Source organism: Mustela putorius, unplaced genomic scaffold (assembly GCF_011764305.1).
Source record: "Mustela putorius furo isolate JIRA1106 unplaced genomic scaffold, ASM1176430v1.1 tig00003846_pilon_pilon_pilon, whole genome shotgun sequence".
Lineage (NCBI taxonomy): Eukaryota > Metazoa > Chordata > Mammalia > Carnivora > Mustelidae > Mustela > Mustela putorius.
Window position 1 is genome coordinate 12,125,685 of NW_025421999.1, and position 16,528 is coordinate 12,142,212.

Consider the following 16,528-nt stretch of genomic DNA (forward strand, 5'->3'; position numbering starts at 1 on the left):
GAGCTAAAGCCATGTCACACCGAAAAGGCTTTCTTCCCCATATTTTTATCACCATTTTTAATTGGACCGTTTTCTCATCAAATTTCATATAAATCCAGATTCTGTAGTCTCTGTGCTTGTTCATTCCTTATTCGAAGTTCATGGGTTCAAGAATGCAGAAAGGCAAATTTATAACCCTTCCCGATGATTCCCGCCCCTCCAATAAGGAAAAGAAGACTGATAGGTAGCATTGAGCTGTTGACTAATAGAGGCCTATTTGCACTGGAAATATTTAGAACTTCATTAGAGCACAGAATTGAAGATTTATTGAATTGGTAATTCCACCATGGTTTAATCAACACGCCGTTACAGTAAGTGTACCTATAAACTGCTGCTCCACAAATACGACAGCCTAAATGAGTGAGAAATTACCAGCAGCGGTGGAAATTATTATTTATACCTGATAGCTGTACACGTGTTTCTAGTGATGCTTTTTTACATTAAATATTAACTCCAGCATCCTAAGCTTATAAGCCATTTATATTGTTTTCAGAAGAAATGTGAAATAGTAGCTGTGATGCTTTCCCCAGACTGTGGCCCTCACTTGGCTTCAGCCTAAGCCCTGTTTGGCGTTACTAACCCGTATTCATCCACCTCTTATTACAGGAAACTGGATATGCCCTGGCCAGCAGCCAGCCGGCCACGTTACTGATCTGCTCTTATGCCCAGCAGTAACCTTTGCATTGTGTTCCTCACTCTATCAGTTTCTCCTGGTTATTCCTTTGGGGAAGTCATGTTCCTTGCGCACAGAGCAGACATAGCTAAATGTGCGATTGTTCAGCCTGTGGGTGTTCCACAAACAGGTTTGATTTCATAGTGCTTTGATCTTACTGTTATGAACAAATTTAAGAGTGCTAGAATTACCATTTTCCAGGGACAGTCTGAATTGATCGGTCACCAAATAATAGTTGTATGGATTGACTGAAACATATATTGGTAACACGGTTAAAAAAATAAATGAAAGAACACAGGAAACAGCCAGCAACGTGCGTGTATGAGAATTCTCCAGAGGGCAACAGAGATGCTTTCATTTGTTTCCCAGAACCTGGACATTCCAAGTGCCTTCTGTAGAACATTGACAAGTATGGGACAAGGGAGTCTGCCTGAAGCAATACTTTGCAAACAGTAGATATTATTGAATTGAAGCTTGCTTGAACTATAATAATAGATTATCCTCAACAAAAGTCAGCTCCAGAAATAAAATTACCTACAGTACACACCTTAGGAAGGAGAACTATTGTCTAGCTCATTGATCTGAAACAATCAATTTAAAATGAGGATAAATTGGCTCGCTTCTAGCCTGTGAAACGAAAGATAAATGTTTAAATAAGAGCAAATATCAGGGGGCACCTGGGTGGCTCAGTGGGTTAAGGCCTCTGCCTTCAGCTCAGGTCATGATCCCAGGGTCCTGGGATTGAACCCCACATCGGGCTCTCTGCTCCGCAGGGAGCCTGCTTTTTCCTCTCGCTCTGCCTGCCTCTCTGCCTGCTTGTGATCTCTGTCTGTCAGGTAAATAAATAAAATCTTAAAAAAAAAAAAAAGAGCAAATATCAGATTGAAACTGCCACTTAAAAAGTAGTGCATATCAACAAATTCATACAGTTCCACCTAACAGTATGAAAGAGGTATTTGTGGAGGGGTCAGGATTTAGGTATGTGAGTTGAATTGAAATTTAATCATTCAGAGCATTTTAAGCACATTATAAGAACCCCATTAAAGAAAATCCATAGAGAGTCCTTTTGAAAGCAAAACACTCTTTTTTAATAGGAGTAATAAACCCATAATTTAATCTACTTTTTTGTGGCTTGATCTTTTATATGCTATGTTCTCATTAATTTAGAATCACTCACATATATAAAAGAAGACTTTTTTATTATAAGATCATTTTATTTTTTTTTTAAAGACTTACTTATCTGGGTAAGGGGAGCACATGCACAAGGGGAGATACCGAGCAGAAGGAAAATCTCAAGTAGACTCCATGCTGAGTACAGAGCCCATGGCCAGGTTCAGTCTCAGGACCCTGAGATTATTACCTGAGATGAAATCAAGGGTCAGCCCCTTGACCTACTGAGCCACCCAGGTGCCCCAGATAACTTCAGATGTAATACAGAAAAAATGGAATAATCTAAAATGAATTCCATTTAGTTTACAAATATGTTTCAGTTATAGAAGATGACATGTACACCTCAAATTTAAAACAAGATTATGGAAATGATCACGAAAACAACATTAGTGTGTGGCATGAAGACCCTATTGGGCCACTGGAATAAGGCAGGCAGGCCTGGCTGACTGGCCGAGTGCTCTTAGGAAGTCACCAGTCTCTGTATTTGTAAAATAGGGAAATAATACCAACCCATGGTGGCAATCTAAAATAGTATACATCAAGTGTCTGGCATTGGGAATGCTCAGTAAATATTAGCTATTTCTAGAAAGAAGATGCAGTTTTTGAAAAAAAGATTATAATTTTTTTTTCTCTTTTTTAAGACAAATCTGGAACTCAGGCAGCTTACAAGGGATTAATTCCCCCATCTCACTTACCAGTTTGTTCCCCCCTTCATAGCACGACAGTGGAAGCATCAGCCCTCCCGTGGTGTAGCCAGAGGTCGCCAAAATCTGCAAGTGGGTCCCAGACATGTTAAACAAAGCAAAGTTTAAAAATATAATTAAAAGTCCAAATTACCTTCAACCTAGAGCATGAGAGCAAATGAGCCCACTTCACCACGTCTGACAGTTCTCTTCCGCCAGCTTGACTGGCTGCTTTGAGGTGGGGGACAGGGATGTTTCCCTCAGAACTTGTACCCCAGTGCCTTTGCAACATATAGGCAGTGATGACTCTGAAACTGCTTTATCAGAAGGAGAGCTTTCCCAGGGCTCCTGGGTGGTTCAGTCAGTTAAGTGTCTGCCTTAGGCTCAGGTCATGATCCCTGGGTCCTGGGATCGAACCCCATGTGGGGCTCTCTGCTCGACAGGTATTCTGCTTTTCCCTCTCCCTCTGACCCTACCCCCTGCTCATTCCCTCTCTCTCTCTCATACACAAAAATAAATAAAATCTTTAAAAAAGAAAGAAAGAAAGAAAAAGGAGCGCTTCCTCTGTCACCCCCAGGGAGCCTGTTAGTCCTCTCTTTTTGAAAAAAGCAAGAACGTAAAATGGCTACGACCATCCCTTCTAGCCCACATTTAGATCTGTTGCCAACATAATAATGTTACTGTTTCAGGTAAGAGAAGCAGCAGAAATAAGAAATACGGTATTTTTCATCTTATTATTTTTTTGATCTAGGAAAAAATGATCTTATTTTTCTTTAGTTAGCAAACCAGAAGACCCTGGATTTGTCTTCTCCCAACTGTCCTCATGAAATAACTACGACCCCCATAAAGTGTAGCTGGGAGTTCTTTACATGACTGAGACCTAGAAGGATTGAAGGCCGCCAAGCAATAATGTAATTAACCCTCCTGATAAGTCTGGAATGACCCAACTTAGATAGAATTTTAAGAGGGAGAAAAGCAGGTTTTTTTTTTTTTTAATTTAAATTCAATTAGCTAACTTACAGTACATCATTAGTTTCAGATGTAGTGTTCAATAGATTATCAGTTGCATATTGCCCCCAGTGCTCATCACATCGTGTGCCTCCTTAATGCCCACCACCCATTACCCCACGCCCCCCACCTCCCCTCCAGCAACCCTCAGTTTATTTCCTAGAGTTTAGAGTCTCTCATGGTTTGTCTTCCTCTCTGATTTCTTCCCATTCAGTTCCCCCCTTCCCCTGTGGTCCTCCATGTTATTCCTTATGTTCCACATCTGAGTAAAACCATATGATAATTGTCTTTTTCTGACTGACTTATTTCACTCAGCATAAGCCCCTCCAGTTCCATCCATGTTAATGCAAATAGCAAGTGTTCATCATTTCTTTTTTTTTTTTTTAAGATTTTATTTATTCATTTGGCAGAGAGAGAGATCACAAGTAAGCAGAGAGGCAAGCAGAGAGAGAGGGGGAAGCAGGCTCCCTGATGAGAAGAGAGTCCGATGCGGGGCTCCATCCCAGGACCCTGAGATCATGACCTGAGCTGAAGACAGAGGCTTAGCCCACTGAACCACCCAGGCACCCCGTGTTCATCCTTTCTTGATGACTGAGTTATACTCCATCGTATAGATGAACTGCACCTTCTTTATCCCTTTCTGTTTATGAATATCTACGCTCTTTCCATAGTTCAGCTATTGTGGACATTTCTGCTGTGAATGTTGGGGTGCACATGCCCCCTTGGATCACTACATTTGTATCTTTGGAGTAAATACCTAGTAGTGCAAATGCTGGGTCATAGAATAGCTCTTTTTGTTTGCTTGTTTGTTTTAAATTTCTTGAAGACCCTCCATACCATTTTCCAGAGTGGCTGCACCAGCTTGTCTTCCTACCAACAGTGTAGGAGGGTTCTCCTTTCTCTGGAGAGATGTGATTTTGATTACAGTCTTCTTCTTGAGGACAGCTGTGATGCTTATCAAATGGACTGTTCACCTGCAGACTGCCTGAATGGCCCGGTGCACCTTCTTCCCAGTAGCCTGAGCCCCGTCACCTCCACTCACGTGGGGGCCCTGCTCACATGGAGGCCCTTCCTGGTGAGGTGCTCCCCAGGACTCCAGGCTGACTGGACGGCAGCCAAATGCTTCCGGAAACATCCACACACTCTTCCCAGAGAGTCTGACAACTCTACTTTGGCTGTTGCTGAGTAGCAGTAGATGTCCAGTGCAGCAGGAAGAAGTTAGCAAGGATGTTGCCGTCCCAAAGGACTGGGAACCCGGGAGTGGGACACAGGGCCTGAGGGCACAACCACATCCACCTCCTTTCATCTCCGCCACACACAAACCTCGCCAGTGCACCGAACACGGGGTACATGCGGAGACGCTCCCACGGCTCTAGACACGCAGAGAAGCACACCCAGATCTACACAGGACACAGACACACACAGGTACATAGATGCACATGGGGGCATTCACACACCCAACACACACATACACACAAGACACAGACACATATCCTCACACATGTATGCACACAGATGCGGACACACCGAGAGACACTCGCACACAGACCCACGCAGGACATCCACCCGCAGAGAGACATGGAGACGGTCAGGAAGGGAACTTGATGTGTTCCTTCCGGTCTCCCATCCCCCGGCGCCTACATGACAAGCCCTGAAGGGCACCCCACGTGCACAGGACGCTTTGTGTTCAGAGAGAAAACGTGGTTGTAAGACTGGGCCGGGGACTCCCAAGAGAACGGGTCAGCTGCAATCAAAGCGCCAAGCCTACAAAGCACAAAGGCCATGGAGGGATATTCACGAAGCTTCCCCACGCTACACTTTGCAGCCTGCTCACATCAAGAAGTCCGGCTAATCACACAGAATTGTTTTCAGGGGATTTGGAACTTATTATTTAATAATGTTATTGCTGCCATTCTAGAGTTCACGGATAGGTCTGTGAGCCTGTGTGAATGTAGAAGAATTATCGCAGACACGGGAGCAAAATCAATTTTGCAGAGATAGGCCAGCATCTTTTAGGCCCAGTAAAAAAAAAAATTTATATAAATGATTTAATAGCTGCATTTTTGAGGAATTGTTTTCCACCAGAGGAACTGAATAAATTACCAGATCTAATAAGATGAGAGAGAGAGATGATGAACAGACAACAACTACAGAAATTTCTATACTCCTACCTGTCATCCCTCAGCCGCTGTGAACCACCATTACTTACTGTCAATTTGTCAAAAAGAAAAAACCTTTATTAAGACTGTACATTAGGCAAGGTTTCATATGAGATGTTAGAAATAGATGCCAGACCACGTCCTGATCTGGAAAGTGGGAGGCGGAGAGAGCACGAGCAGCCCAGGTGCTACAGTGCAGGCGCGGAGGCACCTGGCCCCTCCTGGCAGGTGCAAACAGGGTCCCAGGAGGGGAGTGGAATAGGCCCAGTGGAAAGGGGAGGGAACTTGTTCCCAGCAGAGGGCATTGCTTGTGCAAAGTTATGGAGAGGAGAGAATTATGGAGAATTGCCATGAGCAGGGAGCTGCCCTGCGAGCACCTGTGACGAGGTGGAGGAAGAGGTCGAGAGAACCACCCCAGAGAGAGCCAAGTGTTTCCTGCGCCAGCACTGAGTTGCATCCCGAAGGCTGTGGGGAACCTCCCAGGAATGAATTTCTCCATGGCCCCATGACTTCCACCCCACCCCTACAGCCACACCCTGGACCTTGACATCTCCCAGAATTCCTCTCTGTATGACCCCTCCGTCTCCAGCACCCCTCTCCCACTCGTAACCTCCTGTTCCTCCAACTCACTCTTTTGCCTACACTACACCCCCCTTATTTTTAGCTCATTAGGATCTCTGGTTCCTCTCCATTTGCTCCCCCATAATTCAGTCCCCTCCAGCCTCCACTCACTCCTAATCCAGCCAGGATCCCAGGTTATCTCCCCAAACACGATTTTATCACAGCCTTCCACTTTCCTGTGCTCTTACTCATTGAAGCCCCACCTCCTAGAAAACCCCAGCCAGGTATCTGTCCAGAAGCCTGTCCTCTCACTCCTGTTCCAGGCTCAGAGCATGGCTCTCAGAACCCCGTGGGGTCAGCATGACAGAACCAAAGCCTCCAACCTCAACAGAGTTGGCTTTGCTGCCTGACAGACTTCCTGGGACCCGCCAGTTTTCTCTGAAACCTTCGTGCCTCTCCCACTCCTCAGAGGGAAACCTGTTTCCTTCTGAGGAAGGAATTAGAGCAGAGACCTCCAAGAAGAAACTCATCAATTCCCGGAGCCCCACACCTACCATGCAGCCATGTCTGTGAGTTCCCTGTGCTCCAGTTCTAAAGGACAATTCCTCCTTCTTTGTTCTAAAGCTAATTTCACCTGAGCCCAGGAACCCCCTCTATGGCAGCCTTGTCCATTCATAATCCCTTCTCTCTGCATCTATGAGTTCTCCAACACTGCTGGCTCTTCCCTATCAGCACGGAGATGGGTTAGAGTTCATTCTTCCAAAGCAGGATCAGACAAACCTGAGCTCTCTTAACTCCCTCAAACAACCACATTCTTCTTCCCCTCATGGCTGCACAATAACACTTCCTCACCTCCTGGTATCCATTCACTCCTCAAACCACAGCCATCCTGCTTTTGCTCCTGCTCAAGTTTCTGCCTACTTTCCTGTTGCTAGTTCCAGGGGGCTCCTGATTGGGGTTGGTCCATCTCCCACCTCTCAGGCTGTTAACTTGCCCCTCCTTGAGCTTCTCGCCTCTCTTAGGTCCACTAACCACCGTCCTCATTCCTTTTCCACTGCTCTGTGTCCCTACGTGCAGGTGGAGGAACACCTGAGCGTGTGAGTGGACCCAGAGAAAAGCCCAGGGTGAACAGGAGCAAGGTCTCGGATGCGGGAGCAGGTAGCACATGTGGGGGCGTGGCTTCCACCAGGAACACATCCACCTTCCGGGGAGACTGAAGAAAGGAAGTAATAAGGTCCTGCCGGGTGGCCTAAATGTTCTCTGTAATGTAGGAGGTTAAAAGTATCTGCTCTCTGGGTGTGTAAGAGTTGAAGTTTGGAGAGAGAGAGATGAAGACACAAAATCACGAGTGCTGATGGGAGTACGTGCTGGTTAAAGACAGATGAAGGATCTGATGGTCTGATGGAGGGAAGCTCAAGTAGAGTCTGGGCGAGGCTCCAGTCCTCAAAGTCTGGTGTCCTCCATCCGCCCTCGGCTGTCCCCGGGCAGAAGAGGAAACAGCCAGGGAGAATCCAGCCAGGGTTCGCTGGTTCCAGGCCCGTGAAGCAAGAGGCTAGAAAGGCCAGGGGTTCAAGGTTGCTGGGGAGAGATGTGGCCAGGCGGTCAACCGGGGAACCCACACTGGAGGGAAGAAGGAGGCAGCAGCGAGCTGGGCACCTGGCAAGAATGGAGGAAGCCAAAGACTGGCTGTTCCTAGGGGATGGAAGAGCTGGCGGGGGGAGACGGTGTGAGCTAGACAGAAAGGAGGAGCGCGAGGTTGGGGGAGAGCAGTAGCATGTTGGGGCCAATATCAGATTTGTGTTCTCGTTTTTATTTGGACTATAAGCACAGAAGTATGAGAATGGTCGAATGAAGCCCTCAGGGTCCGTCCCCTTGTTCCTACAGTTGTCAGCATTTTACCCATTTGATTTCATCTACTCATCCTCCAACTCACATTTTAGGGGGTGGGTGAGTGGGAGGCTGTAGGATATTAAAGCAAATCCTACTTTTCATGTTATTTAACCTATAAATACTTCAGTAGATCAAATTAGGGTTTTTTTAAACAATTTTATTTATTTTTTGACAGAGAGAAATAGCACAAAAACAGGGGAGCAGCAGGCAGAGAGAGAGGGAGAAGCAGGTTCCCCACTGAGCAAGGATCCCAAGGTGGGGCTCAATCCCAGGACCCCAGGATCATGACCCCAGGCAAAGGTAGACACTTCACTGACTGAGCCACCCAAGCACTCTTAAACTTGGGGTTTTAATTGAAGAACGGTTCACTGAAACAAGAGTTCAGGTAAGAGATAATGAAAACCATTACTATTAATTGAATGTTTAGTGAATGTACGATATTTTACATATACAATTTAATTCTCCCAAAACCCCAGGAGGCTGGTGTTATTATTGTTCCCATTTTATAAACGAAGAATAGGAAGCTATACAAAGCTACATGATGTATCTAAAATCACTCCTCTAATAAATGCAGTTGCTGGGTTTAAACCCCAGTCCATTCGACTGTGGCATCCTTCCTGTCAAGGTCAGGAGTCTGCTGAATGTTGTTGAGATGAAGGGAACAGAAACTACAAAGTTAGGATATGGGATGCTTTCACCACCTCCCCTAGGATTATAATTCCAGATGCAGTAAACAAAACCCTATCCGTTTTTTTTGCCTGTTAAGGAGGCTCCACTTGCAGTGTGGAGCCCAACTCGGGGCTTGAACTCACAACCCTGAGATCAAGACCTGAGCTAAGATCAAGAGTCAGATGTTTAACCAACTGCACCCCGGTAATGGCTACAACTTCTGTGCCAAAATATTTGGTGACTTTTAAAGGAGAGAGGAACTGATAGAAGGTCTGGTTGATGCTCAGACAGGAAGAGAGAGAGAGAGCAGCTGAGCCACCAGGCACCCGGGTTTCTGCATGCAAGTGGAGAAATGCTTTAGGGGAGGCAGGTCAAAGGCCAACAGTGAGGGTAATAGGGTAAGTAACTTAGGTGGGAAGGAGGACTGATCCTAATGGAAAACCCAGGTACAGTAAAATGGGGAAGGTATGTGAGTGGCTGTTCATAATGGAATATGAAGTCCAGTGAGCAGATAAAGGCCAGGAGCAAAGTCACTGTGGGAGGATCTAAGGAGAGAGAGCAGCAGGGGGTAGAAAGAGAGAAACAGGACTGAATATCATCGTTTTGGGAAAAATGCATTGGACATCAAAGCAATCGTGAGATTCCATGCTTGTCAGCGTGGGCCAGTGACAGTCTGCAAACTCTGTTACCAGCTGGGTGCAGAAATTGAGGAGAAACTCACGGGTTTGCATTGCAGTATGACAGAGCCACAGTCTCCATGGGCCTGATTTCCTTGTGTTTTCCAGAAGTGTCAATCCATGACAGATCAGAGATTTCTTTCAAATGATCCTTCACCACAGGCTGCTTCAGAAACACTGGTCTATATGGCCTATGTACTAGGATGTGTTTGCACTAATTTCCCCATCTTGTTGATCAAGGCCACCAGATACTTCATAGCAACAGGCAGCTTCCTTACTCTTCCCTGTAGAGTAAAAGAAACAACAGCTAAGATGAAATTGGAGGAGTTCACACTGACCACTTTTGCTCCAGCGTACCATTACAGAGGAAACAAAGCTTCACGCTTAATCACATTTAGAAGTTAACTGACTCTGGGGGCACCTGGGTGACTCAGTCGTTAAGTGTCTGCCTTCGGCTCAGGTCATGATCCCAGGGTCCTGGGATCGAGCCCCGCATCGGGCTCCCTGCTCAGCGGGAAGCCTGCTTCTCCCTCTCCTACTCCCCCTGCTTGTGTTCCCTTTCTCACTGTGTGTCTCTGTCAAATAAATAAATAAAATATTAAAAAAAAAAAAAAAGAAAGAAAAGAAAGGTTAACTGATTCCAGTTTTCCAAACTTTCAGGAAAAGCTTTCCCAGAATTCCAAGATGGGGGGTCAGTTACTGTGGCCTTTCCCATAGAAGAGATTTTATTTTCAGCCTTTATTCCTTGTTTGAGGATTATCACAAGTTTTTAAAGTAACTGAACGTGGTCTATACAGCAGATTTCAGTAGTTGCTAAGGAACTGGATTAGTGCTAATCTAAAGAATGTATTATACATTTTTATTTCCATTTGTTACTACCGTACTTTAATTGCAGATAAATGTCTTTGATGGCTCTCCAGGGTGTAAAACATTTCTCTGTTAGCTGGTGGGTTAGCCAGGGGAGACCGGGTTTGTGTGCACCCTGCAAAGAGATGGCACTCAGGCATGAAGTGGCTCAAAAAAGGAAAAAAGCCTTCTTGCCTTGTAAGCAAGGCCACAGTCAAGCGCCCAGGGCCAGGCCAGCCTACAACCCACGGCCCCGGGGCCATGTCTGCTGATCCCGCACACACACATCTGATCGCCTCCCCGTGTCACAGATGATGTCATTCCACAACCTGCTGCCACAGTCACCAGGCAATCAGTTCCTCAGATAAAAGACTGGTTGTCAAACTAAGAAACTCATTTTCCACACAGCAGCCAGGGTGAGCTTTTAGGAAAACAAATCTATAACATCACCTCAAGCTCCACAACCTCTCCCACCCGACTCTGCCTGAAACACTCCGGTGATTCCCAGGGCCTTTAAGATAAGGATTAAAACCTGTACAGGACTTCAAAGACCCTCCCTGGGCTGTCCCCTCTCCCAGGGCACAACACGCTGTGCTCAGCTTCTCCGTCCCTTGGGAAGACAGCCCTGCCCATACTTGGCACAGCCCAGCCCAAGGCTCATTTAGCACCTGTGCTCAGGGCCAGTCCCTGGAAGGTCCCCCGTGAGCTGGCAGGACTTTAGTAGGTTCTCAGCAAATCCACACCACTCCTTCCTGGCATCTGCCACCTCTGTAGATTCATGTTTATTTGTTGTCTGTTTGATCAAGGACCGGTTTTTCAGTGGACTAGAGCTCAAGAAGGCAAAACTCTGCCTGATTTGCCTTTGCTGTATTTCCAGTTTCTAGAAGAGCCCCTAGAGCATAGCTAGCACTCCCAGAGTGAGCATGGAAAGCAGAAACTCTTAAACATAAACTCCAAACCGCCTTCCAGACTTTGGCTATTCATGAACAGACCTCGCGGGCCATGACGTCATGAGCTGTCTGGTTGCCAAGGCATCAATGTGAAGCTCTTGCAAGGGACCCAGCAGCTGCTCCTGCATGTGCCAGTTGCCACCTCCTGGGAGAAATTCCTGAGAACTTCAAACAGTTCTGTTCTTTATGAAAAATACCACCACCACCACCACCACCCCAAAAGAAAGCAACAGCTGCTAGTGCTGGTGCCTATTAAGAAGACCAAGTGAAGCAATCTGATACTGTCCTCTTTCACGGGAGTTGTATGCTATGGGTGTGTTCATGAATGCGAAGGTTAATAATAGCTAACCAACATCTATGGGTATCTGACAACGGGTGAGGCTGTGTGCTGGTGCCCTGCATGTTTACTCATGTAATCTTCTCAACAGATCTGTTTTTATCCCCCTTTTACAGATAAACAAGAATCAGAGATGTCAAGTGATTCATCCAAAGTCACACAGCTAGTAATGGCAGAGAGTAGACTGGAAGCCACATGGTCTAACTAATTCCAGAGCCTGCACTCTTACCCATTACCTTTATCCCCTCTCTCAGAAAACTCCAGGACACATCCTTAGCAGATATCAAGGGAGTTCTGTACTCATAGACTAAAGACTCTTTTCACAGAGGAATAGTTGTTACTTCTTCGTCTGACACTTTTGGTTTGAGTTAAGACCTAACTAAAAATAGCTAAATAGCCTACCTTCAGTTTCTTCCCCTTCCATACATTTTCAATTTTGATCCATTTCTAAACTAGAGATAGATTGATTATCCGTCCTTTCCCAGGTTCATGAATTGTCAATGGCTTCTATTTAAAAGAACATGATAAACCACTTAACCTGGCACATGAGGAACTGGCCCAGCCTCCGTCCTCTCTCGTCACCTACTACAACCTTCAAATAAGGACTCCTAAGCATATTGCAAGACAAAGACTTGCCTGAAATGTGAATCTCTCACCTTGAAATCCTACTCATCCATCCAAGCCAGGTCAACCTGGGGGACAAATCACATATAGAATGACAAAAAATATTACTATTATTTAAAAATAGTTCTAAATATTATTAAGTCCCATAATACTCAACTAAGTCTGGGAGGAAAATTAAATGGGGGAAAAAAAAAAAAAAAGATTGAGAAAGGCCTCGGCCTTTTCCAAACATGTGGTTGATAAGGTACTCAACAGTAGATTTAAATTTAATTTAAAATTAGGAAAGAATATTTAACCTATAAAGGGGTTACCCCCCCCAACAACTCCTAATCTACCAGAGTGCTTCTGCAGCAGTTTTCTCAAAGTGTAACAAATTCTACTTTGTATATCATCTCTTCATGTTTAATTATAAGGATCTGAATTTGCAGCACCAATTAATCTGTAATTAGATAGTACTGTACCAAAAGAAATTAAACAAAGATAAAAACAAAAACACAACTCAGCACAAGACCATATCATCTGGTAACATTTCATGTAGCAAGATAAAAATACTCCCAGAGAGATATAGGTTAATTGAATCAGGAACAATGTATTCTTTTGATTTGGGGTTACTATTGTTGTCAGTGACCTCCAGAACCAGTGGGACAGTCAAAAGTAATCCAAATACAAAAATGTTCTGATTATACAAATGTTTATTCCTTTTTTCACTTTTCATCAGAAATCCAGTTTATGACACTCAATAATTGTTTTGAAATGTAGTGGTAAACTTTGGAAATACAAAAAAAAAATGCATATTCTCTTCTTTTAAAATTTAAATTCAATTAACCAACATATAGTATACCATTAGTTTACTATAGAAACCTTTAGTTTCAGATGTAGAATTCAGTAATTCATCAGTTTCATATAACACCCACTGCCCCCACGTGCCCTCCTTAACACTGATCACCGAGTTAGCCCATCCACCCATCAACAACCCTCAGTTCGTTTCCTATAGTTAAGAGTCTCTCACGGTTATTCTCTAGTGACACATTCTCTGTTGATGTTCATGTTAAAAAAAAAAAAAAAAAGCACACAAAAATCAGCTTTTGAGTTAATTATCATTTAGACCTCTTAATCAAAAAATGTTCGCCTTAAATGTGGAAAAAAAAAAAAATCCAAAAAGATACAAAGCAGATTGAGGAAGGAAAAATAAAGGTTCCCGAAACCAAGATGTAAGAGAGGGAAAGATGTGCCTGTACAGTGAGTCCCTTTAGAATCAGGGCAGAGGGCAAGGGGACCTTTTCCCTACAGCCATGCCATTCCCCTGTGCCAAGCTCATGGCTGCTTATTCTGGTTCTCAAGCCTTTTGTTAATAAGAGGAAGAGAAGGCTGACAGAAAGAGAAGTCAGCCTCTCCTGTAATTCAGTCTTGAAGGAGATGACAAGCAGCCTGCTCATGTGTGCCCCCCATTGGCATGGAGTGATCCTGACAGCTGGACTCTGGGGAGGGCAGCCGGTCAGAGGAGCCCGAGGGTCCACATAGCAGGATATAGAACAAATCTTTCTCCCCTTCAAGGCCTCCAATTACTCCTTCCCCCTGTGACCATGACTACATAGGGAGATTGAACCAACAAAACACTCAAAATTACCTTAAGGCACTTTAAGTTCTTTCCCTGGTGCTGTTTCAGGAGACTTTGTGTCTGTAAGAAACTGGCATCATCTTTACTCCCAAGTATGAGGATCATAAAAATAATGGATATTGTGAAATCTTTTAATTGTGTGCCAAATGAATAAGTGGGTTTTTTCTCTCAGCGAATGAGGTTGTCTTGAAAACTCTTGCAAAGTGAATTTCACTGTGTACTCTCAAGCTTGCTTTCTAGAAGCATTTAATTGCCATTCTCTAAAAAAAAAGTGATTTGTCTTTAGATAGAACAGTTTGCCGAGAAAGAGGGTAAGGTGCTTTGAGAATAACTATAGAAGAAAATTTGAAAGGTTCTCATCTTTTGGCACCTTGGATCGAAAGAGTAAGCTTTGTTTAGTAATTCAGTGTCATCATGGACATTGGAGAGCCAAGTTATAATAATCTTTATAACTTCATGATGAAATTAATTGAGCAGCACCCCCAAATTTGGGAACAACTTGATTTTTTTCTCCAATTTAAGAATCTCTTTTCCCAATGTGTTGGGAAGTGATGCTATAAAGTTTCCATCCCTAAGAGTTCACTGCTTTAAAAATTACAGGGCACGCCTCGAATGAAAGCCACATTTGTCAACATGACATTCATTTGTCAATATGGTTTATTAATCCCCTGTCATACTTCTTCAACTCTTCTCTAATTTGAAACTGTTCGTCTCTCAGGAGGTGGTACAATTTATCTGATTCCTACATGTAGGTACCGCCTACATTTTTGCCTCTTTATTTAAATAAGCTTCAACAAGCTGACTTCGGTCCACAATGATCATTATCTTATGAACCTTCACGCGGGGTTAACCGGCCAAAAATTAATGAACCAGAGTAATCTCTTCATCTCAATGAATGTTGCCCAATGGCTCTTCACTTTAACAGCATGGTGACTACCGGGCTGCCCCCTGTCCTTCCTGTAGGAAAGTGTAGGAAAAGCAGGGCACTGGGGTTTAAACACCTCTAATTGCATTTCTCCTCCACCATCTCCCGTTTCAGTAAATGGCTTTAGTCAGTGCTCAAGCCAGACTGCCTGACAGCCGTCCTGGATTGCTCCCCTTTGCCCATCTCCGACCCTCAGGGCACCAGCCAGGTGCCACTCTCCCCCTCCCCAGCGCAAGCCACTATCTCCTCTTGAGTCCAGACTCCGAACAATTACCTCCTAAATGGCCTCCTTGCCTTGAGTCTGCCTTCCCTGAAATCCATTCTCCATAGAGCAGCTCATGTAATTATTTGTAATCATATTAGGTCACTAGGCCTGCTCAAAGTCTTCCAGTGATTTCCCATTCCACTTAGAATAAAATTGAAACAGTTCCCATGCGCAAAGGACCCGACGTGACCAGCTCTTCACCCTTGTCCCCTTCTCACCCAAAGTGGGATGCTCTTCAAATACCCAGCACCCTATCCCACCATCTAGCCTTTTGACAGTTGTCCCTTCTGTTTGAAGGGCATTTCCTGACTTCTTCAGAACTGACCGCCCCCCTTCACACTTCACCTTAGGTGTCACCTCCCAGAGAAACCTTTCTTGACCACCTTAAGTGCAGCCACCTTCCATCACTGTCACGTCAACCTGTTCATGCACTTCACAGCACTTGTCATTATCACGAATTATTCTGTTCCCTTTTGTTTGTTTCCCAGTAATTGTGTTTCTCCCCACCAGCCTTGTCTGTTGTTCACCATACATCGGCTGTGCCTAGAACAAGGTCTATCTTAGAGCACACTCCCAGTAAGTATTTGTTAGGTGACTATCAGATGAGGAATCCTTCCCTTCCTCATACTATAAGATTTTGACTGGATCATAACCTCTGGATCTCGGCGGAATTCCTGATCTATACGATAAAGCTGACAAATTTTGTATTTTATGGGGCTAATTTAAAGGAATAAGTGTGTAGTAGCATGGGGCACATTGTAAGTGTGGGGCACATAGCCCATAATAGACCACAATAGACAAGAAATGAGCACAGGTAACAATGTCCCCTCTGTTTTACAGGAAATCCTCAGAGGAACTGGACATGGACAAGGTGACAGCAGCAATGGTACTAACCAGCTTGTCCACCAGCCCTTTAGTTCGGAGCCCACCTGTGCGGCCGAATGGTAAGCCTGGGGTACGGGACCTATGGGGAGGGTTCCCTGACACCAAGAGCAGAGCCCCTCTTTGAAGGATCTCATTTCTAACACACACATGATAAACAGTTTAACCACCCCTCAGTAGCAGAAAGCAAGGGAAACTGGAAGAAATGGAGATCTCACAACTATCATCTTCTTCCTCATCTTCCCAGAGACTTCCCAGCATCTCATTCATACGTACGTCCATTCAGCTCACATGTACTGAGTTCTAGCACCTTTCCAGAACACATTTTTTTAGTGCTCATACTTCTTTTTTCCCAGGTAAATGGAGGTTGGTCCAATGGAGTTATTTTCACTATCATTATTTCTGTTTAATTAGACCAGTAGTTGGATCAAAGAACTCTGAATATTAAATATTTTGAAAAAGTACTATCCTAATAGAATAATAATATTAATCAAATAGAAGTATGCAGTCCATTCATTCATTCAATGTATATTTATTGGGTAGCATGCTAGA

At 44.4% G+C, this 16,528-nt stretch overlaps 1 protein-coding gene across 1 annotated transcript in view; it reads left to right on the top strand.

Annotated features, from left to right (window-relative positions):
* Positions 1-16,528, top strand: part of ZNF704 (zinc finger protein 704) — a 235,561-nt gene that overhangs the window by 169,208 nt on the left and 49,825 nt on the right. Inside the window, exon 3 of the mRNA XM_045063173.1 lies at positions 15,935-16,038. Within this exon, the coding sequence (XP_044919108.1) occupies positions 15,935-16,038 (104 nt within the window). The remainder of the gene's footprint in view (positions 1-15,934; positions 16,039-16,528) is intronic.